This window comes from Gossypium hirsutum, chromosome A03 (genome assembly GCF_007990345.1).
Source record: "Gossypium hirsutum isolate 1008001.06 chromosome A03, Gossypium_hirsutum_v2.1, whole genome shotgun sequence".
In the NCBI taxonomy this organism is placed as follows: Eukaryota; Viridiplantae; Streptophyta; class Magnoliopsida; order Malvales; family Malvaceae; genus Gossypium; species Gossypium hirsutum.
In genome coordinates, this window is record NC_053426.1 from 111,544,779 (window position 1) to 111,567,214 (window position 22,436).

The 22,436-nt window shown below is 33.0% G+C and overlaps 3 protein-coding genes across 7 annotated transcripts; 1 reads left to right on the forward strand and 2 right to left on the reverse strand.

Moving 5' to 3' along the window:
- Positions 1-861: 861 nt before the first annotated feature.
- LOC121222241 (zinc finger protein ZOP1) lies at positions 862-4,330 on the forward strand. Of its 4 annotated transcripts, none has more exons than XM_041102431.1 (7): positions 862-1,092; positions 1,372-1,572; positions 1,661-1,742; positions 2,496-2,591; positions 2,697-3,111; positions 3,800-3,915; positions 4,032-4,330. In XM_041102431.1, the coding sequence occupies exons 1-5, from the start codon at positions 1,084-1,086 to the stop codon at positions 3,059-3,061; spliced, it is 753 nt and encodes a 250-aa protein (XP_040958365.1). In that variant the 5' UTR covers positions 862-1,083; the 3' UTR covers positions 3,062-3,111; positions 3,800-3,915; positions 4,032-4,330. The 4 variants fall into 4 exon arrangements, with proteins under 4 accessions (XP_040958365.1, XP_040958364.1, XP_040958361.1 ...); XM_041102427.1 differs by having other exon boundaries at positions 928-1,092; positions 3,831-3,915; XM_041102430.1 differs by lacking the exon at positions 3,800-3,915.
- A 1,583-nt stretch (positions 4,331-5,913) lies between these two features.
- LOC121222245 (uncharacterized) lies at positions 5,914-7,649 on the reverse strand. Of its 2 annotated transcripts, XM_041102441.1 has the most exons (2): positions 6,450-7,649; positions 5,914-6,351 (listed from the first exon to the last, which is right to left on the reverse strand). In XM_041102441.1, exons 1-2 carry the CDS (start codon positions 7,317-7,319, stop codon positions 6,256-6,258), a joined length of 966 nt encoding a protein of 321 aa, XP_040958375.1. In that variant the 5' UTR covers positions 7,320-7,649; the 3' UTR covers positions 5,914-6,255. The 2 variants fall into 2 exon arrangements, with proteins under 2 accessions (XP_040958375.1, XP_040958374.1); XM_041102440.1 differs by having other exon boundaries at positions 5,914-7,645.
- A 3,438-nt stretch (positions 7,650-11,087) lies between these two features.
- Positions 11,088-14,357, reverse strand: LOC121222247 (polyadenylate-binding protein RBP47B). The gene is made up of 6 exons (XM_041102447.1): positions 13,831-14,357; positions 12,597-13,077; positions 12,252-12,319; positions 12,044-12,174; positions 11,738-11,834; positions 11,088-11,479 (listed from the first exon to the last, which is right to left on the reverse strand). The coding sequence occupies exons 1-6, from the start codon at positions 14,185-14,187 to the stop codon at positions 11,324-11,326; spliced, it is 1,290 nt and encodes a 429-aa protein (XP_040958381.1). The 5' UTR covers positions 14,188-14,357; the 3' UTR covers positions 11,088-11,323.
- Between the last annotated feature and the right edge of the window lie 8,079 nt (positions 14,358-22,436).

Sequence of the window (22,436 nt, forward strand, 5' to 3'; positions counted from 1 at the left end):
ATGATTAAATAATAGTTTCTTAAATTCGCTTAAAATGTTTTTTTTAATTTCAATAATTGTATACTTTTATAATAATTCTAATATGAATTTTATTTGCCTAAAATCTTTTATAAATATATAAATTTACTAAAATAACATAATTTTAATATTTATACAAATATATGTGATAATATAAAGTATTACATAAATATAACACCAGCATCTTTTTATTATTAAACTAAATTATCAGATTTGTAGATTGAGTCTTAACTCGATTATTATGTGCATTGTTGTCAATCCGAGAAGACATGAGTTTGAGTACGTTAAAACGCATTATCTTTCGATTTATGGGTTGGGAATGAGTTATAAGTAGTTTCAAATTATAAATGTATGAAAAAGAAAAGTAGTATTATTATTTTGGACATATGAATAACATTATAAAAAAAAACAAAATTACACCAAATTAAAGTAAAAATATTTAAATATAAAATTTCATCATAATAGAGGGACTAAACTAAGATTGGACCATCAACCGATAAGTTGAAAAAGGTTAATATATTATTTGGTACTTGAGTTTCACTTAAATATTTAATTTGGTATGAGTTTTTTGTCTTAATCTAGTTCTTGAGTTTGGCTTCAATATTCATATTAGTACATGTGTTTTTTCCAAGTTGATACTTGACTTTTTTTTTTCCAAATTAAGTACTTGAATTTAGCTTCAATGTCCAATTTGGTATTTAACCCTTTTTTTTTGTCCCCGTTGAGTACCGATGTTTATTTTACTAAACACCAGTGTCAAACGTTTATTGGGCCACATTGTTCCATTGAGACTAGGTACCAAATTGAACATTAAAGCCATATTTTGGTACCCAGTGGTATATTGACCCATCAAACCAGGTCTGGTTATCCGATTTGGATCCGGATCCCGTTGGAAAAATAGGAAGCAAAAAACGTGCTATGGATTAAATTATTTCAATCCCACGCCAATAATCCCTTTTGAAAGAAAAGGAAGAAAAAATATTTAGGGTTTAAAGAAACTCCTAATCTCACCTTCATTTAGCAATTTTCGAACAATTTGCCTGTAAAGATCAGATTTTCGCAGCTATGACTGAGGTAATCAAATCCCAAAGCTTTATTTTTTTTAAAAAAAAATTATTTACTTACAAGCAATAAAGAAATCAAAACCCTCAACTTTTTCTCTCCTTATTCTTTGATTCTTGATATTATGGATGAATTCCCTTGATATTTGTTCTTATAACATTGTTTTTCGTGATTATCTTACAGTAATATCTTCAATGAATTAAGTTTATTTTTTAGTCGTTTTCGCAGTTATCTGTCTGTAGTTGAACAAGCTTTTATCTTTTCTTTTTTTTTTTTTTGGTTGTGTTTTAGTATTGGGTGAGTCAGGGAAACAAATGGTGTGATTTCTGCAAAATTTTCATATCGAATAACCCATCGAGTATTCGAAACCATGAGCTTGGTCAACGGCACAAAGAGAATGTTGCTAAGAGACTTACTACTATGCGAAAAGAGAGTGCAGCCAAAGAGAAGGAACAGAAAGACGCTGCTCGTGCTCTTGAACAGATCGAAGCTGTAAGTAAACTCTTAAATAGGTTTTGCTTTTTAATGCTTCATGCTTATTTTGTTAATCATTATAGTATTTCTTAACAATGTTTGCTAGAAAGCTAAGCGGAGCTATCAGAAGGACGTTGCTAGTTTTGAGGCGAGAGATTCTAGTGACCAAGCATTAGACAGTCAAGAAGGTAAGTACAAGTCATTTTTTACTTCCATTTTATTTTAAGCAGTAAAAAGTTATGGTAGTAATGCAAGTTTTTGGTTATTCTTGAAACTTCGAGCTGCTGTTGTTGGCTGCTCAATTGGCTGATTGCATGGTATTGATGAAACTGTGGGGTTGCTAGATGTTTACTTTCCGAGAAGTTATAAGTTTGTTTAGTGTGGTTATGTATTTTGTTTAAATAGGAGAATATCGAGCCCAGGTTATATGCATCCTGTCTTGGCTTTGATTAGTAGGTCTGCTTGAGTATTTACATAACACCAAGGCTGGTTTCATCCACCTGTGCTTAATGGTGGAGCTTTTGAGTTTGGGTTATATCTGGAAAATGAATGTCTAATCTAGTCTATTTTCTTTTAAAGACATATTAGAATTACGAGTCTTGTTAAACACGTTTGATCTTGGCAATACTTATTCCTAGTCTCGATTCAACATAAGGCGAGCCCGAGGAATCAACAACTTCCATTAGTTGCATTCTTGGTCAAACCCTCAAAGTCAGTTCACCTGTTTCATTGTCCTTGTTCCTCTGCTTCATATTTGTGCTGACTTGGTTGTTGATGCCCAATAAGCAGGCTTGATGGATATGCAGCCTTATTCTTAACCAGGCTGAAATATTACTTTTGATTTACAATTAAGGCAGGCTGAAATATTACTTTTGATTTACAATTAAGGCATATGAAATCATTTGGTTTATTGCTATTCTAACCGTTACAGCTTGATGCAGATTGGGACTATGACAGTAGCTCGGGTTATTACTACAATCAAAACAATGGGTTATACTTTGATCCAAAGTCAGGATTTTACTATTCTGATGCTATAGGTATTAATCTGCGCTTGAACTTTAAAGTTTATTTCTTTTTTTTTTCTTATAATATATTAGATTAAATGCTGTTTTTGGTATATTTACTTAGAAGGAATGCAACAGGCAGGTGGGTGACACAGGAAGAGGCATACTCCAAGGTTCAAGCTTCATCAAATACTAAATCAAGAGATCCTATTTTGAAAAAGCCATTTCCAACTTCAGAGACGGGACCAGTTGCAGATAGCAAAAGTGTCGCTAAAAGTCAAAACAAGACCGCACCAGGGCCTGTCATTTCCGCTACTTTAAATCCCATGAGATCTGTTAAAGGTGCTTCATCCTCACTTGCTGTTAAGAGAAAAAGACAAGATGAAAAACCCAAGGCTGTATCTAAAGAAGAGGCGGCTGCACTCAAAGCAAGGGAAGCTGCAAAGAAGAGAGTTGAAGAGAGAGAGAAACCATTGCTTGGTTTGTACAAGGGATCTCGTTGATACGGAATGATTCAAACAAGCAAGCATCCTGCCGATTCTTGATTCAAGGGGTATGTTTCAGCATCCTACTAGACTTTCTTTTATTCTTTTATTGGTTTGGGGATTGGGGCAACTTAACTTGACCACATTCCATATGTTGCACGACCATAATCGAAGTCATTTGTCTAAGCCCTCGTTTGTTTTTGCATTTATCCTTATTTTACATGAACTGCAGAAGCAAAATGTCTTCAAGGAGTGGATGATACAAACTTTGGCTGTAGGATAGCCAAGTAACTGGTTGATTTTCCAAGCTGCATCTTAACGTATCGATTTATGATGTTTTAAGCTGGAAATTTACAGTCAATATCGAGTCTTGGTTAAGCTTAGTTTAAGTACCTTTTGTCGTCTTCTAACACTAGCAGCTAATAAAATGTGCTTCTTAGGACAAAACACCGGGAGGTAAAAGTACCATGGAGGCTTCTATACTAGGAGTAGAATTGTATTTTGCCCCCTCTACTGAAAAAATTGAGTAGATTAATCCTTGTAAGTTAGATCAAAGAGTAAATTAGTCATTCTGTTAAAAAATTCATTCAGTTCTACTGATAAAAACTGGTCCTTGTACATCAACATGTGGTACACGTGGCACACCATGTGTCACTTTCTGGTTTTTCTGTCAGCGATGTCAATTTTTAATCATATTAATAAATTTGCTCTTTGATTTAATGTATAGGGACTAATTTGTTTATTTTTTGAGTAAAGGTGACAAAATACAATCTGACTCTCAATATAGGGGCCTCCATGGTACTTTTACCAACACCAAGATCAGTGCCCTCAGCCATAGATTTTTGTATGAGAAGAACGGGGTAGATTAGAAGGTGGTCACCATTTTTCTCTAACATGTGATTCACTTTTATAATCTCTTAGTTACAATTAGAAATACCAAATTGATTTATGGCATTAGATTTGATTTACTTTCATTGTATTTCGCCAGATGCCGAGATCGTGTCGAAGCAGGCTAGGATATTTTACATAACATGAATGCTGTATTGCTGTTGAACAATGAACCAATATGGCATATCTTAACACATTGTTGTTATTGTAAAATATTGAGCTTTTTTTCTTGTGTGCTAAAACTTTGTTAGTGTTTGTGGTGCTTTGTGTTGGAATTTTATCAAAATTTCCTTTTAATTGACATTTTGATACTTGATTTAAAGTCCAGTGACTTGTAATTTATAACTTTGGAATTAGGTGCTGTTGCTAATGCGATAAGAGGTGGTTTGGTTCGTCGAATCTTACATTCTCGGTGGTAATGTAAAATTTTGAGAATGTAATTATCGTGTTTAGATTTTAAACATTCTCGTGAGGTTATAATCTCACATTCTCAATAGTGTTCAGATTTCGAAATATAGGGATAATCTTGATGTCACTTGGTAAATATTATTTAAGTTGATTGCACAAGGCATCTCCAAATTATGACTGTCATTTGTCTTCAAATTTTCATTAGCTCAATTAACTCTTATTATTTTAATCAATTTCATTAAATATAAGTCTAATTAAAAAGTGGGGTTTTTTCTAACCATTTAAGAGTTAAATTGATCGATGATGCAATAACTTTTAATAAATTATTATAATTAAGATTTATAAATTTATTAATATTGGTTGTAATAGAAATTTTAATAATGACAATTTAGTATAATAATTTTTTTTTGGATAATTTTAGATTTCGTCAATTAAATATCAAAATCTTATATTTTAGGTAATGTAACATACTCGATAATATGTTAAGTAATTTTACATTTCGATAATCTTACTATCAAAAATAATTCTACATTTCTCGAATCATATACATGTTAAGTATATCTTAAAAAATATATTTTATAATAATAAAACCCGATATAAAATCCGAATGTATATAATATGATTACTCGATAATATTAGATACATTATGATTATTTGGTAAAATAATTACTTAATAATACTAGAAATGATATAATCAAAATATATAAACAAAACATGAAAAATAGTTTAAAGCATTAAAAATATATAAAAATATGAAAATCTCTTTCAACGTTGATTTCGTCGAATTGAGGACTTGGTGAGTGTTGAAGTCAAAGAAAACCAGCCATGTACGTACGAAAGATAATATTAAAATATTTTAATTACAATTTGACCCAATTTGCATACAATGGCAATTAGGGTTTCCCCGTCAAAGTTTGGGGCTTAGTCAAAATTACAGTGCCTTTTGGTCAATATCCAATCTTTAACTGCCCCAATTCTCAATTTGATTATTAAAATAAAAATTAAATTAACATAATGTATAATTATTAAGATTTAAAATTGCTATTAAAAGCTGCCATTGTTAAGCTAATTGGTGATTAAAAAAGATAAAATTGAACGGTTAATGGATCATTTTGTAATTTTTCATAGTTAGATGATCCAAAAAAATACTAATAGTTAGATGACTATTAGGTAAAGTATAAGTAAGTTTACGTTTTGATTGGTTAACTTTAAAAAGTTATGAAATGATTATTAAGCTATTCGAAAGTGTTTATTTAAGTCATTAGATTGTTAAGTTTTTTTTTTTAAGTTCGAAAGTGGCGATTCGACAAACGATATAGTGGATCAATACTCACCGACGAGTAGAAGTGCATTCCTTAAATCTAAGTAGACTTGATGATCAACGTCGAATATCGAAGAAGAAAATTGTTGGAATTTTAAATCATAAATTTGTGATATTTAAAACTATTTTATCAAAGAAAATAGAACTTTAGAAAAAAAAAAAGAAGGATTTTTTATCGGTGCAAGTAGTGTGAACAGAAAAAGTCATACGGTAATAATTTAACAACCTAATGATTTAAAACGAAATTTTTGAATGATTCAATAATCATTTTGTAACTTTGATTAAAACGTAAAATGAACATAAATTATTTTGTTTACATAGGGCTTAAATAGCAAACTTTGGTCATCCACGTGTCAACGACCCAATACCACTAGAAATCTCATGTATTCCACATCCAGCATTGAACCCCAAGCATCCAAGGAGTCCCTTCTTGTAAGGTAAAAATGTCTTCCTCCTCATCTCCTCCGAGACCGCCCGGTTCTTCGTGTAATGCAACTCGTGAGCCGAAACCGGTCCTGTCCTCCTCGAATTAGAAACTAAACTGATACTCTCAGTAGACCGGAAGCTTGCATTTTTCACATCCTCCGATTCTTTCCTAGACAAAACGGCACAATTCAACTCGTGAACCAAAACCGAACCGATACTCTCGGTAGACCGAAAACTTGCACTCTGCACATCCTCTGGTTCTTTCCTATACAGAACATCAAAATTCAACTCGTGAGCCGAAACCGGTCTTCTCCTCCTCGAGTTAGAAACCAAACCGATACTCTCACTAGACCGAAAGCTTACATTTTTTACATCCTCCGGTTCTTTCCCATGCAAAACAGCACAATTCAACTCGTGAGCCGAATCCGGTCCTCTCCTCGGTCTAGAAACCGAACCGATGCTCTCAGTAGACCGAAAACTTGCATTCTTCACATCCTCCGGTTCTTTCCCATACAAAACATCATGATTCAACTCGTGAGCCGAAACCGGTCCTCTCCTCCTCGAGCTCGAAACCGAACCGACGCTCTCAGTGGACCGGAGGCTTACATTTTTCCTACACAAAACCGGATCTTCACTTATTGTTGTTCTGCTTTCTGATTTGCTCCTAAAAAACAAAAGGTCTTTAAGTTTCCATTTTTTGTTACCTTTTGGTAACCAAAAAATGGAAAAAACAGAAGATTTAGCATTGAATTTTTGAGATTTCGATGAACTTTGCTCTGTTTCGAGCATAATAATATCATCGGATACTCCAAAAGAAGACAAAGATCTGCTCTTTTTATGAACAGTGTTGAGTAATGTTACTCTTTTGCGGCTCTCTTCCATGGCTGTTTCAAATGGATCCAACTGTTGGGGTTTCAAAGGTCGAATCTTTCCTCCATCGAAAAGTTCATCGGCCGACAATGGAGTTTTCTCTAACTGCCCAATGAAATTGAACTCGAAATCTTCACTCCCATCATCGTCGCCGCCTTCGCATCCGCCGTCGACGGCTTTTCCATCATTTTTAAGTTGAGGATAGAATGAAGAAACACGAGTAGGAGTGGTTGGGACGCTGTAGAGGAAATTGCCGAAGCGTTGAGGACTTGAAGGAGCAGTCATGTATGGAGATGAACATGCGCTATCGAAGTTGAATTCCATTGATGGGATTGAGGTCATAACTTGTATCTCCATCGCCATTGCTAGGGTTCTTTCAGAGATTTTTGAGGTTTAGGACCGGAGGTTGAAGATGATAAAACGAGAGGTTTTTATAATACAATAGTCAACTGTCAACAGTCAATAGTCAATAGTCAATAGTCATGGATGCAAGATATTCGGTATAGGTTAAATCCGTTGAGGCAATTGTAGTAAGAGCAAGATTGCATTTTGCTCTATCTACTTAAAGAATAAGTAAACTAGTTCCTGTATGGTATATTAAAAAGTAAACAGGTTCCTTTGCTAAAAAAAATTATCTATTTGTATTGTTAAAAATTAATTTTTGTATGCTAATGTGAGGTACATGTAGCACGCCATGTGTAATTGTTTAGTTATTTCGTTAGCCGTGACAGTTTTTAATAGTAGAAATAGATAAATTTTTTAACAGAAACAATTAGTTTGCTTTTTAATCTAACACACAGGGACTAATTTACCCATTTTTTGAGTAATGGGAGGCAAAATGCAATCTGACACTTAGTATAAGAGTCTCCATGGTACTTTTACTGATAAATATATCATTTTTGTTCTAATATTGGTATACATCTATACCGCTATATTTTGGATTTATCGTTAATTTTAAAAAACGTAAATATAACTCAATTACATACATATAATATATTTTATATGAAAATATTAATTTAAAATTATGAATTACGTCTAATAACTTAAAATATTATATATTTTAAATGCAATATTAAAAAATTAGATAAAAATATTTAAAAAATAGTTTAAAATATTAAAATCTTGTACTGACAAATACGGGCCGATATGCATCATTACATATCAAAACGGATCAAAACGCTCTAGTACAATTGATATCAACCAAAATTAACACCAAAATAAAAGCCATAATTTGTTGTTCCAATCGATATGAGTACTATCGATACAAAATTGACTTCCTTGCATGAAGGAGTCATCGTGGTGCCATTACAATCTACAAAGGATTAATTGCACCAAACTATCTTTAAACGACTATTTTAATTATAAATCGGCTTCTAAATTTCAAAATGTTTTTAATTGAGCTCTCAAAGTATCAGTATTGTATCATTTAAGTCTTTGTGTTAGCTTGTCAATCTAGACAGTAATAATCAGTTCGGATATGACATGAAGCGTATTTAAAAAAACATGGATCAAATTATAAATAGATGTACCTATTATATGGATGACTTGGATCTTATCTTTAAAAAGCATAATTTGATAATTTTTTTAATACATCATACCTAAGCTATCAATACGATAGATACAAATATATTTATAATTTAATTCACATGTTTTAAATATGCTCGCATCATATTTGAGTAGGCATTTAACGTTCAAACTAATGGATAGGTTGTTGGAAGGACCTATATTACGATATTGATACTTTGAAGACTTAATTGAAATGTTTGAAAATTTGAAACCAAATTAAAATCTAAATATTAAATTGAGGGCGTATGTTGAATTAACCCCGTATAGTAAATGGCATAACCATTGTATCATTTGGTGAAGTTATCCGTGGGCCGAGCCGAGTTACGATCTGATTCCAAAAAATTCTCAAACCTAGACCTATTTTTAAGTTGGCTTGACCCGGTTCATAAACACATTTTATTGTTCACTAAGTTAATAAAAAATAAAAATATTTTATAATTAAGTTAAATGTAAAAAAATTGTTTTAATTATTTAAATCAATTTTGGGTTGAGTTAGCTCAAGACAAGAAAATCTTTGTTCAAACCCAGTTAAAGTTGGGTTAGACCTACTGAGCGAAACTAATACGCGACCCTTGGACAACTCTGTTGGTTGCAAAAGGGTTTGTAATTTTTGCTTATTAAACTATAAAATACTATCGAATTCTGGATTTTGATGGCTCAAGTTTGACTCACACCTTACGTAAATTATATATGAACAGTCACCAGATTTATTATTACTTACATTTCATCGTGTGGTTTTTTTTTTCAGAACTATTCTAGTTTAATTTTGGATATATTTCGATTATTAATTTAATTGTATTTTGTAACACTTATTTAATTATAAACTATCCTGACATTATTATTTGTAATTGTAATTGTAATTATAACTTTAAAAAACTATAAAAATATTTTTCCCATTATTTTCGTTTCCCATTTTCCCACGAGCATTGTAAAAACTTCAAACAAGTCCCTGTACTCTTTAAATATTTGGAATTTAATCCTTATATTTTTATTTCTAAGAGTTTAGTCTCTCTATTTTTTAGATTTTAAAATTTATGTCAAATTGTTAACAATGTTAAAGTTATCTTGTTAAATTTAGGTTCATTACATCATTTTTTAGTTACAAGACTACCAAGTAAGTTTTTTTTTTTAATTTTAAAATATCATACTAATAAATTTAACAAGAAAAGTTTAACAGTGTTAACAGCCGAACATGAATTTTAAAATATAAAAAGTAGAGAAACTAAATTTCCGGAAGATAAAAGTATAAAACCTAAATTCTAAATTTAAAAAAAGTAAAAAGACGTATAGCATATTTTAAATCTTAACTTTGATATTCTAAACAAGGTTAATAATATAATTTTGTAACATGTGATTAATGTTTATGTCAATTTTGATATTTTATTTATTAATTTTAATGTCAAATTTGATCAACGCATTTTCTTTTTCTTTTTTATATTTTAATGAGAAAAAAATGAGCCTACAAGTGTAATTATTTTAACTGAGGATATAATAATTCAATATTTACAGATATTTAATTTTTTTTTCTACGAATTCAAATAATATTTAGATTTAAGTTTTAAAATCATTATTTATTATATAGATTTGAAGCAAAAATAGATAGATACCTTGAATATTCACTATTCGAATCTGTATTACTTATTCGGATAATGGAATCGGGTATTCAAATCTACTACTATTGAATATTCAGGAAATGATTGAAAACTTTGAAATTAATTTTCTTACGAATTCGGATACCAAAAAAATAATAATATCTAATTTAAATTCGGATTTGTATAATAATATGCAAATAATTTGTCGATAATAAATGGATTCTAATTTTTTGACAAAAGGTAGGAGTCTAAATTTGGTTAATTAAAAAAAATACAGATATCCAACATAAAGTATTTTTTTAATTTTAATATCAAATCTTTTAGAAAAATATTTAATTACTCGACCCATGACGGTTGGATACCCAAAAAAAGCCTTAATCAATAAAATCAAAAATGGAAAAAAATGGATACCAATAAAATATTAACCAATGATTTTTAATTGGTCAGATAATTAAATCAATTAGATCACCGATTTTCAATTTAACCAATTAATTAAACAATTAATTACATATCATAAAAGAAACAATAAACAAATTCGATTTTTGATTTTTTATCGGTTCCGAGTGAAACTAGTTCAATACTTTTATCTGGACCAATATAATGATTGATTCTTAATCTAACAAATAAATCCAATCCGATTCTAAGAACACCGAAGAGTTGATTGACCAAATAATGGAAACAATTGGGTATTAGTAAAATATAATGAAAAACTCTGTACTAAAACAACTCAAAAAGCAGACAAATTAATAATCAAAGAATAAATTCATCTTATTTATTAAAAAATTTATTCATTTCTACTGTTAAAAACTATATCAGCACAAAGTACAGATGCCACATCATTATTATGTCGGATACATCAGTTTTTAGACCAATTTACTCTGCTTTTTTTAATAGAGGACAATATATATAATTTGGTAATTTCAAGAACAACCTTGTTCAATTTAAATTAAATGCTGAAAAGAATCCTCAAACATAATTATAACAAAACCTCTTCTCAAACACAAAATCGAAATTGTAAAATAACATATTAATAAAGTTCTAAAAACATGCCCAAAAGATATAAAAACAAAATCCAGCTACAAAACTTATGTAATCTGAACATCAAGCTAAAGCAGCAATCAAAACCAATCCTACTTAAATAATGAATAACCTTTTCTGCAATTTTTTCAGATTACATGCCATTGTTAAAATTTCCATACCTCACCACTCTTATGAAGCACTAGGAACGGCAGCTGCAGCAGCGTACATGCTAGGACCTGGACTTGGTGGTGTTGCATAGCCATAACCATAACCGTAGCCGTAACCACCATAGCCTTGCCGTCGATAATAACCTCCATTCCACTGGTTTCCAGAATCAGCTCTCCGCTGTCAAAACCGGTTTTAAGTAAGCTTTGGTGCACTGCAATATGACTCGTGCTATTCTATTTGTGAAAGGATGTGCATGATATAACGCAACTTTTTTCTATTTTGATTCTCTAGCAGCAGATGCCTCTTATACCTAGGCTTGCACCAGGTTGGACCTCGGAAATATAAATCGTCCAAGCATTATGCAATGAGCAAGGCAGAATTAGGCAAATTTAAGACGGTTGCCTACTAAGAATAACTATTTCGGCATAAATTTACCTGTTTGTTTCCAATACTTCGACCCCAAGAAAGTCGGACAGTCTGCTTGCCTATGGTTGTTCCGTTCAAGCTCTGGATTGCTTCCTCAGCGTCCTTCCTATAAGCAAACACATTACGTTACAACAGGCATCATGATTAAATAACGATATTAATCATGATACCAACTGACAGAAACCTATGACTCTGCACGCAATTTCACAATATGTCCGTTGATATTTGTGAATGTATTATTACCGATGGAGCTCCAAATAAGAATACTCATCAATAGTACTGCAATGTGGTGAAGTACATATAGGGAGTAGTCACCTGTTTGCAAATAGCACAAATCCACATCCTTTTCCAGGTGGTATTTTCACAGAGATGATCTCACCAAACTGGGAAAAGGGTTGTCTAAGATCATCATCGCTAACATCCGAGTCAAGTCCTCCAACAAAAATCTGCAAGAAACAAAATATCGTGGTTAATTTGTAAAATATAGTGGTGAGATAGAACGAATGGAGGGAGAAGGACTCACGGTAGCATTGTTTGAGTCATTATGAGAACGAAGACCTTGTTCCACAGCACCATTCGATGCTTGTCTACCTGCCAATACCAAACCTAATAATAAGGATAATATAGATATAATGATTCAATATACAATTCGCACCGAGCTTTAAGACACAAAATTGATACAAAGAACAAAAAATCACAATATGATTCCACTTAAATGCTCAATAAGGCCACCCGGGTATCAATCATCTCAACATTACCCTTATGGTGTCATATAGAACCCGGAAAGGACCCTATATTTTCACCCATTACAATTTTATGCGATGGGAAACATTTGGACTAACTCGGTTAGGATAAAATATTAGGGTACCTTGCGAATAATACTGTTGCTGATATCCAAATGCTTTCTTGGGAGTGGCAACACTAATTCTCATTGGTCTACTTGAGCAATACACTCCATTCATTTCAGTCATGGCCCTCGACCTTTCATTTTCATCACCGAACCGAACGAAACCGTAACCTTTCGAACGACCGGTATTCGAATCGATAACAACTTTTGCTCCTTTGACAGATTGAAATTTACTAGAAAAGGTTTCATGCAACACTGTATCAGTAACATCGGCAGCCAAATCTCCTACGAATATAGATAGATCAGAGCCAGCATCAGATCGTCTTTCGTTCACACCGAACGAAGCCCAGTTCAGACGGAAAGGCTGCTCTGTATTTGGCATCAGAGAACCATTACAGCTCTGTAAAACCTTTTCAGCCGTTGCTCGAGAGCTAAACTCCACGAATCCGTATCCTTCAGACTGTCCAGTTTGTTTATTTCGTATGATTTTTATAGACGAAACCTAGGTTTTCAAATACCAAATGTTTAACAAACGATGATGACAAGAACAACCTATTTACTTAAAACTCACAAGTAGTTATTATCTGCATAATCAAATAATTTTTTTAAAAAAAGTACTGCAAAATATAGGTAAAAGTGCCATGGAGCCTCTTACACTATAAGTCAGATTGCATGTCCCCTCTTCTCAAAAAATGGGTGAATTACTCCTTGTACACTTGACCAAAGAGCAAACTAGTCCCGTTAAAACTTTCATCGATATTTATTGTTAAAAATTGGTCGCTGTAGTCAACTTGAGTTACACGTGGCATGCTACAAGTCAGTTAGCCTAGTTTTTAACAGAAAAAAATTGATGAAGTTTCTAAGAGAAAAGACCGGTTTCCTCTTTGACCTAAGATACAAGGAGTAATTTATAATTTTCCATTTCTTTAGTAAAAGGGCAAAATACAATTTAACATGGTACTATTACCCAAAAAGTATAATGAGCAACAATCGGCTAATCTACCAAGAAACCATGACTTCTACACTAAATCCAGAATCCAAAACAAAGAGTATTCAATTTCAAGTCTTCATCAAAAGATCTTGTATATTGAACAAAAGGGTCTCAATTTCTCAAAGAATTAGTTCATTTTCAAGCAAGATTTGATTTCATCATCTAAAACCCCGTAGCTAAAAACTACAACAAATTGAAAAAACCAATAAGAACCCTTAAATCTATCACTTCAAGCTATTACAGTAATGGGTTTTTTGTTTTTACCTCGCCAGATTGAGAGAAGAAACTATGAAGATAAGTTTCATCCATCCAATGAAGAAGGTCACCAACCCAGATCGTTTTAACCTCATCTGAATTAGATCCTTGTTGTTGTTTATGCAACTGTTGTTGTTGATACTGTTGTTGATAATGAAAATGAGGGTTATTATAAGCCATGTAATGATGAGGAGGATACATCATCATCATCTGTTGTTGTTGCATCATTGCCATAGCAGCAGCCGGGTATTGCATAGCTCCCATCCACTGGTTCGGCATCCATTGAGGCTGCTGTGGCTGCGGCGGCGGTGGGGGCTGCTGTTTTTGGTGCTTTGAGCTCAGATCAGAACCGTTGGTTGACTGCATCTTGATTTAAAGAACAGGGTGATCTGAGACTCTGGGTGTTTTTTTCTTTTCGATCGAAAAGAAAGAGAGGGAGAGAAAAGGGTAAAGGGAATGTGAGGGTTTATAAAGGTAGGCGGTGGATCTGGGTTTGGGGTTAAAAAAAGAATGGTGACTGGTGTAGTAGGTCTCGGTTACAACGTTGGTGGGTGCTTGTTTGGCGTGTTTTGCTAGCTGCCGACAGGGACCCACTGAGTCGTCGTGTTGTGGGGTTGAATGATGACGTGGACGGTGTAGCCGCCACCGGCGGTCTCTATCACCTTCCTGTTTTGGGGTTTTAGTTACCGTAAATAGGTCAGATATGGTAATTTTAATGAAGGTAAACATTACACAAGCTCACTGTTAAAACTTTGAAAGGGACAAATCTATAAACTAAAACTCAAACAGTTTTTCCTTTGATCATTCACATTAATTATAAGATTAATTTGAATTTAAGGTATATTTTTCCAATTGTCGAATTCTCGTTTGGAACATGCCAATTGGATTTAAATAAAAAATTTTAAATAATTTAGTAATTATTTTGTAACTTTTGAAAGTAAGTGACTAAAATATAAATTTATTAATAGTTTAAAAACCTTATCTGAATTTACCCTTTTCATAAAATCAGGGTTAATTCACTCTTTGTCTACGAGGCTTGCATTAGGCCATCCTCCTCACATTGATATTTGAACATCTTTTTGTCCAAGTAATCCTTAAATTGGATAATTGTTCTTATTTTACAGTTTGAATTTTCTTTTTAAAAATATTGTGGATTGGACCAATTTGAAAAAATAGTTTATGTCTCAATGCGGGAATAATTGATTAATTCATGCCCTAACGTGAGAACAATTGCTAAATTTAAGAACTAATTTGGACAAAAAAAAGTTTTAAGTCCTATAATAAGAATAATTGTCAAGTTCAAGCTCCAAATAATGCATTAACCTGTGAAATTAATGTGAAAATATGTTTTAATTTTCAATTTTGTTTATTATTTGCATCAAATTTGATAATAATTATGGTAATTAGAACTGTTCATGGTCAAGTCGAGTAGAGATCCAATTCTGAAAAAAATTTGAAGTCCAAACTTGGGTCTAACTTGATCCAATCCGCTCGAATAACCCATTTCACTGTTTCAAGTTCAGGTCCGTGTACAAGGATTGAACCAACCTTTAAAACCAACTGTTGGATTGATTTATAATCTTTAAACAATTTCATTTATTTGTTTTTTTAAACATTAATTTTATTATAGGTTTTTATAATATCTGATATTTTTTATACAATGCTTAAAGTTACTCGTAGTCCATTCCTAACTCTTAAATAGGAGGATAATGCACTTCAACGCACTCAAACTCACGTCCTCCTGCACTGACAGCAATACTAATACTAATCGAACTAAGATTCGATCAACAAATTTTTAATTATAGTTAATTTAGTAATTAAACAATGCCTTAAAATTAAATGATAATTAATGAAATTAATACAAAGTTTTAGTTAAAATTAAGATGATAGATGATGAAGAAAGCGACAAAGCAACGATCATTGTCCTAAAATCCACTTGCTCAAATTGCCAGTAACAACAATTGCATTAAAACAAACAATTACACCTTATGATGGAAAGATGGCAATAATAGTAATAACAGTTATTCCAGACAATTTAAAAATTATTTTTAATAAAATATAATAAAAAAATATTTTACAGTTATTTTGAAAAATATTTAAAAATATTTTTACACCACAATACTCAAGTTTAAGTGCCTAAAAATAAAATATAATAAATAACAAATTTTACAATTATCTCGAAATGTTTTAAAAAAAATTGCAGCATCATACTCAAAGCTCAAGTGCTCCAAAAGTGAAATAAAATAAATAATAATTTTAACAGTTATCCCGAAAATTTGCAAAAAAAAATTGGGCACTATACTAAAATCCAAGTGCTCCAAAAATGAAATATAATAAATAATAATTTTTATAATTATTCCTTAAAATTAAAAAAATATTTTTGACGTGCTATACTCAAACACAAGTGCCCTAAAAATAAAATATATTAAATAATAATTTTTATAATTATCTCGAAAATTTTAAAAAATATTTTTACACCACTATAATGCCTCGAAAATGAAATATAATAAATAATATTTTTTGCACTTATCTCATAAAATTAAAAAATATTTTGTGGAAACCATACTAAAGTATAACTGCTCCGAAAATAATTTTATAGTTATCCCCTAAAATTAAAATTTCTTTTATAGTGTCGTACTCAAACTCAAGTGCCCAAAAATGAAATATAATAAATAATAATTTTACAGTTATCCTAAAAATTTTAAGAAATATTTTTAGGCACCATATTCAAGTTAAAGTGTCCGAAAATAAAATATAATAAAAATAATTTTTATAGTTATCTCGAAAAAAAATTTTAAAAAAAATTGGACACTATACTTAAGTCCAAGTGCCTCAATAATAAAATATTAAAAATAATTTCTTTTTACAGTTATCTTAGAATATATAAAAAAATTATTTTTGCAACAACATATTCAAACCCAAGTGCTCCGGAAATGAAATATAATAAATAATAAATTTTACAGTTATCTCAAAAAATTAAAAAATATATATTTTTGCACAACAATCCTCTTGCCCAAATGCTTCTAAAATGAAATATAATAAATAATAATTTTTACAACTATCCTTAAAAAATTAAAAAATATCACCACCATACTCAAGCCTAGCTACCTCGAAAATGAAATATAATAAATAATAATTAGTACAATTATGCCGAAAAGGTTAAAAAAATATTTTTGGGGCACCATATTCAGTTGCGGGCAAATTACCAATAAAGCCTTCTTTTTTTTTAAATTTACCGAAATAGGCCAGGTCAGAAATTATTTACCGGAATGGGCCAGTTTTTACAAAACACGTCCACGTCAGCGCATTGTCAAGGGAAAAAGCAGGAAAACGCTTCCTCAAGGAAGCGCTTTGCCTGTGTTTTTATTAGTATTTCCTGCAATTAAGGTTAGGGTTTTGGGAATTTTAAGTTTTTAAATTTTAGGGTTTTAAGGAAAAAATTAAATAAATTAGGGTTTAATGTTTGTTAATTAAATTAATTACTAATTTAAAAAAATAGATTATGGTTTAGTGTTTATGGTTTTTAAGGAAAAAAATCAAATAAATTAGGGTTTAGAGTTACTTGAGTAAATTAATTATAAATTTTAAAAAATTTAGATTAGGATTTTAAGGTTTAGGGTTTTAGGGTATTTAAGAATAAAAATAAAATAAATTAGGGTTTGGGGTTTAGGGTAACTTAATTAAATTATTTGTTAATCTAAAAAAGCTTCTACGTGGACGCTCTTTTGCTACAGTAGTCTCTGAAAAAATAAATTTGAGAAGACGTGTCTGCACAAATAGTGTCAAAAACGCTTCAAGCAGGATGCATTGTCAGCAAAAGTACTGAAAGAAGCTCCCATGTGGACGCTCTTTTGCTACAGTAGTATCTGAAAAAATAATTTTGAGAAGACGTGTCTATGCAAATAGTGTAAAAAGCGCTTCAATCAGGATGCATTGTCAGCAAAAGTACTGAAAGAAACTTCCACGTGGACGCTCTTTTGTTACAGTAGTCTCTGAAAAAATAATTTTAAGAAGATGTATCTGCGCAAATAGTGGTAAAAACACTTCAAGCAGAATGCATTTTCAGCAAAATTACTGGAAGAAGCTCCCACATGGATGCTCCTTTGCTACAGTGGTTTCTGAAAAAATAATTTTGAGAAGACGTGTCTGCATAAATAGTGTCAAAAACGCTTCAAGCAGGATGTATTTTCAGCAAAAGTACTGAAAGAAGCTCTCACGTGGACGCTCTTTTGCTACAGTGGTTTCTGAAATAACTTGAGCTATAAATGAGCCAAATTTTGTTCTCAGGTTGTATAACTTACAGCAAAAAAAATAAAAATAAAAAGGCTAAGAAGGATAAAAATTAAAGATGAGTGAACGCATTAGTGCTGTTATTTACTATGATGGTGAGGTTCGTCACACCGAGAACGTTGTTGTTTTTTTCGGAGAATATAATACGACTGGTTTTTAACCAGAACATAGATTTGACAGAACTTCGTAAAAGGATTAAGCGTAAAATATTCAGAACGACGCCAATGAAAGTGTTGTCTATTATGTATCGTTTTGTGCTTCTATTGATCCAGTAACATATGACTCGTTCGACATCAAATGTGCTCGTAGCTTGGAGGCAATGGTGCAAACTCATCTTGCTAGTGGAACACCATATATTGAGTTATATGTACAATTTGCATCGCCAAATGATACATTTGCGGCTGCTGTTCGAGAGGAATACACGACCCCTGCCCGACACTCCGTTAGTGGGTTACAGGAACTGCCGTTTTTTGTAGCGGTATGGAATACACAACCCCTGTACGACACTCTGTTAGTGGATGGGACATGCACTTAGATGGGTCGATGTTTGATGCTGGAAATACGTACTGGGGAACGACATCAACTTATAGTGCTTGGCAATCTACATCCAATTGAGGACGTTATGAAACGCCCAGAAGAAGGGATGATGTACTCCCCATGACGTCCACCGGTGAGAAGACCTCATACATCACAGATGATGGTGTGTTAGATGATGAGTCCGATGTGGATCCACCTCGAGAGCCCGGCCGTAATGGTACAGAAGTTGGATTATTTTTAGAACCAGAACCTATTCCAACTGAACCTGAAGATGTTGAAAGGGGTTCAGATGAAGAAGAAGATCCACGATTTAGGGCATACTCGCCTCCAGCCCACATGCATAATGTTGATCTATCTGCAGATGATGCATTGGAGTTTCCAGATCTACCACACAGAACGCGTGATCATACAAGTTCGTTATTGGATTCGAGTGAATTTGAAGTTGGTAAGGAGTTTTCCAATAAGGATAGTTTTCTTGGTGCATTGAAACAACATAGCATCAATAACAGTGTTAACTACCACATGGTTAAATCTAAATCCGATAAGTTTGAGGCGAAGTGTACAGTGCAAGACGGAAGTTGTTCATGGAAAATTTACGCCTCGTTGAGGAAAAAGGCAGGGTTTTGGGAGATAAAAAAGTATAAAGGTCCACATACATGTGCTGCAGGTACAGTATTTAAGGTTTTTGAATAATAATGTTATTATGTAATGTTACATTATTTAACTTACTTCGTTGACAGGTATTTCACAAGATCATCCCAAGATGGATTCAGCTATGTTAGCTAGCTTAATACTACTCACGGTGAAAGCAGATCTTAGGACTTCAGTGCTAGTTTTAATTGCCAATATTCGTAGCCAAATAGGGTACACGCCCTCTTACCGCAAGGCTTGGATAGCTAAGCAAAAGGCTTTGGAGAAGATGCATAGTGGGTGGGACGCTTCATATAATGAAATATGGCAGTGGTGTCAAGTGCTAGAGAGATACGTCCCAGGTTGCATAGCAGACCTTCAAACAGAACCTGCATATTACAACGACCGATTGCTCCGTGGATGCCAAGTATTTAAGCGTCTCTTCTGGAGCTTTAAGCAATGCCGAGACGCATTTGCATATTGTAAGCCATTGGTACAAATTGACGGTACCTTTATGCACAGTAGATATACCCATCGGCTATTGCTAGCAGTCGCACAGGATGGTAGTGGAAGAATCCTTCCAATTGCGTTTGCAATAACACCAGGGGAGTCAGTTGATGACTAAGATTTCTTTCTTTCTAGGTTAAGGATGCATGTTTTCCCCCAACCTGATATATGCGTTATATCGGATCGAGGCACCGGGATACTAGTTGCAATTGAGCGACAGGGAAGCTTATGGCATCGCACACACCATCGGTATTGCCTAAGGCACATTGCTTCCCACTACTACAGGCAATATCCATCTAAATGTGAACGACGGCAAGTGGCCAACATGGGGATTTAACTTTATCTCTATTAATATAATTTTGTTTGAAATATTGAATTTATTTTAAATGGAAAAGTGGTATGTAATTTTCGCTATCAACTTATATTGGCAGGGTATGAGATAAGTAAGGACCGTTTTCATTAGATGTTGGCAGTTTTCCATTCAGTTAACAAAGAGGGCCATGGCTACCTATGTAATATACCTTTCGAACAGTGGACACAAGCATACGACGGCGGCTTACGGTATGGTCACATGACCTTAAACCTGGCCGAATGTATAAATTCTGTTCTGAAAGAAACATGTCATTTACCGATAACATCAGTTGTGCGAGAGACATATTTTCGTTTAGCGGCACTATTTTCGAAACGAGCAGCGAGTTATGCAGGCCAAATGCAGGGAGGCCATGTATGGTGCGCAAAGGTATTGCAAAAAATTAACAAGGCGAAGGCACGGGCGAACACCATGCACACAGTGTCTCACGATCGAGACAACTTATGGTTTCGTGTGACAGAGTTTGAAAAATCGCACCAAGGTATTACTGGCGGGCAATATCGTGTACACTTAAGAAATAGGACTTGCGATTGTAGGAGGTTTGATTCACTTCGTTATCCATGCGCTCATGTAATTGCAGCTTGTCAAAATCTTCGTCTGGATCCCATGAGCTATGTCGACGACGTGTACAAATTGGAATACATGTACAACGTGTGGAAACACATATTCCCACTGGTCCCAGATGAGCGTAAGTGGCCCTCTGTATCGCTTGCTCCGTTTAAGCTGTTACCGGATAGAGAGTTGCGGCGTAAACCAAATGGTCGACCTTGCTCGATTAGAATACGCAACAATATGGATATCCGAGAAACAACCAATCAACAGAAGTTATGTGGATGGTCTAGGAACCCAGGCCATACAAGTAGATCATGTCCAAATCGCAATAGTTGATAGTTGTTGTAATTGTCAATATGTTGTATTATTTATATTTTATTACATGAAATAATATAAAAATATTCAAAATATTGCTTTATTTAAAATAATTTTCATTTTATTAAAAATATAAAAGTAAATTATAATTACTTTATTTAAAACAACCTTTTATATTATCACATGAAATAATATAAAAATATTCAAAACGTTGCCTTGTTTAAAACAATTTCCATTTTACTAAAAATATAAAAGTAAATTACAATTACTTTATTTAAAACAACCTTTTATCTAATTACATGAAATAATATAAAAATATTCAAAATGTTGCCTTATTTAAAATAATTTCCATTTTATTAAAAATATAAAAGTAAATTACAATTACTTTATTTAAAACAACCTTTTATCTAATTATATGAAATAATATAAAAATATTCAAAATGTTGCCTTATTTAAAATAATTTCCATTTTATTAAAAATATAAAAGTAAATTATAATTACTTTATTTAAAACAACCTTTTATCTAATTACATGAAATAATATAAAAAGATTCAAAATGTTGCCTTATTTAAAATAATTTCCATTTTATTAAAAATATAAAAGTAAATTACAATTACTTTATTTAAAACAACCTTTTATCTAATTATATGAAATAATATAAAAAAATTCAAAATGTTTGCACAAATATATTAAAATAAAAATCAATGTTCGTGCCGGTCAGATTCAGTGCCACATGGAGGTCGTCGACGGTTACGCGTTGGATTCCTCTTTTGTCTAGCTTCCGGCGGGGGTTGTGCTTGTTCCGGCGAGGATTCTGGTTGTGGGTGTTGGGAGGATGACCCGCCTTGATAGAATAGTGACTGTGGAGGTGTTTGCATCATTAATGGCGGAGGTGTTTGAAACTTATAAGGTGATTGGGATTGGTAAAAAGAAGAGCTCCCCGACGGCCCCTCCTGCGATCCCTCGTGTGACGGCTGCCTATAGATCAGCGGTCCACTCAGAGTAATCGGAAATGGAGATGAACCGGGCCATGCATTCCAACCTGCCATAGGACTAGAAAAAGGAAACATATAAGGGCTAGGATACGTACTTGGCATCATCTGAAGAGGCTGTGCTGTGGGTGTCGACGATTGAACTGTTGGGCCTGGTGACTGTGTAGGTCCTGTTACTGGGCCGGGTGATTGTGTGGGCGCTGTTGATGGGCCTGCGCTGTCATCCATTCTTCTAGGATTTAAAGGGCCACGTCGTTCCCTTTGGACACGCAATTGCCGCTGCCTCTCCTCTTCTGACAGTAAATATGACTTACCATGGATCCTAAACCATGGCATGTATTCCGGCACGCATGCCAACTCTGGAATGATGATCGATTACTGAGTAGGTATATAATCATACCGATCTTCCCACATTTGGATAT

Bases quoted from the DNA above. Each gene is read 5' to 3' on its own strand.
- LOC121222241 (XM_041102431.1), top strand. The intron at 1,573-1,660 runs GTAAGTAAACTC...AATGTTTGCTAG, and splicing joins CTCTTGAACAGATCGAAGCT to AAAGCTAAGCGGAGCTATCA. The intron at 1,743-2,495 runs GTAAGTACAAGT...AGCTTGATGCAG, and splicing joins AGCATTAGACAGTCAAGAAG to ATTGGGACTATGACAGTAGC.
- LOC121222247 (XM_041102447.1), bottom strand. From the start codon at position 14,187: ATGCAGTCAACCAACGGTTCTGATCTGAGCTCAAAGCACCAAAAACAG. The intron at 13,078-13,830 runs GTAAAAACAAAA...TTGAAAACCTAG, and splicing joins TCTTCTCTCAATCTGGCGAG to GTTTCGTCTATAAAAATCAT. The intron at 12,175-12,251 runs GTGAGTCCTTCT...TGTTTCTTGCAG, and splicing joins ATGACTCAAACAATGCTACC to ATTTTTGTTGGAGGACTTGA.
- LOC121222245 (XM_041102440.1), bottom strand. From the start codon at position 7,319: ATGGCGATGGAGATACAAGTTATGACCTCAATCCCATCAATGGAATTC.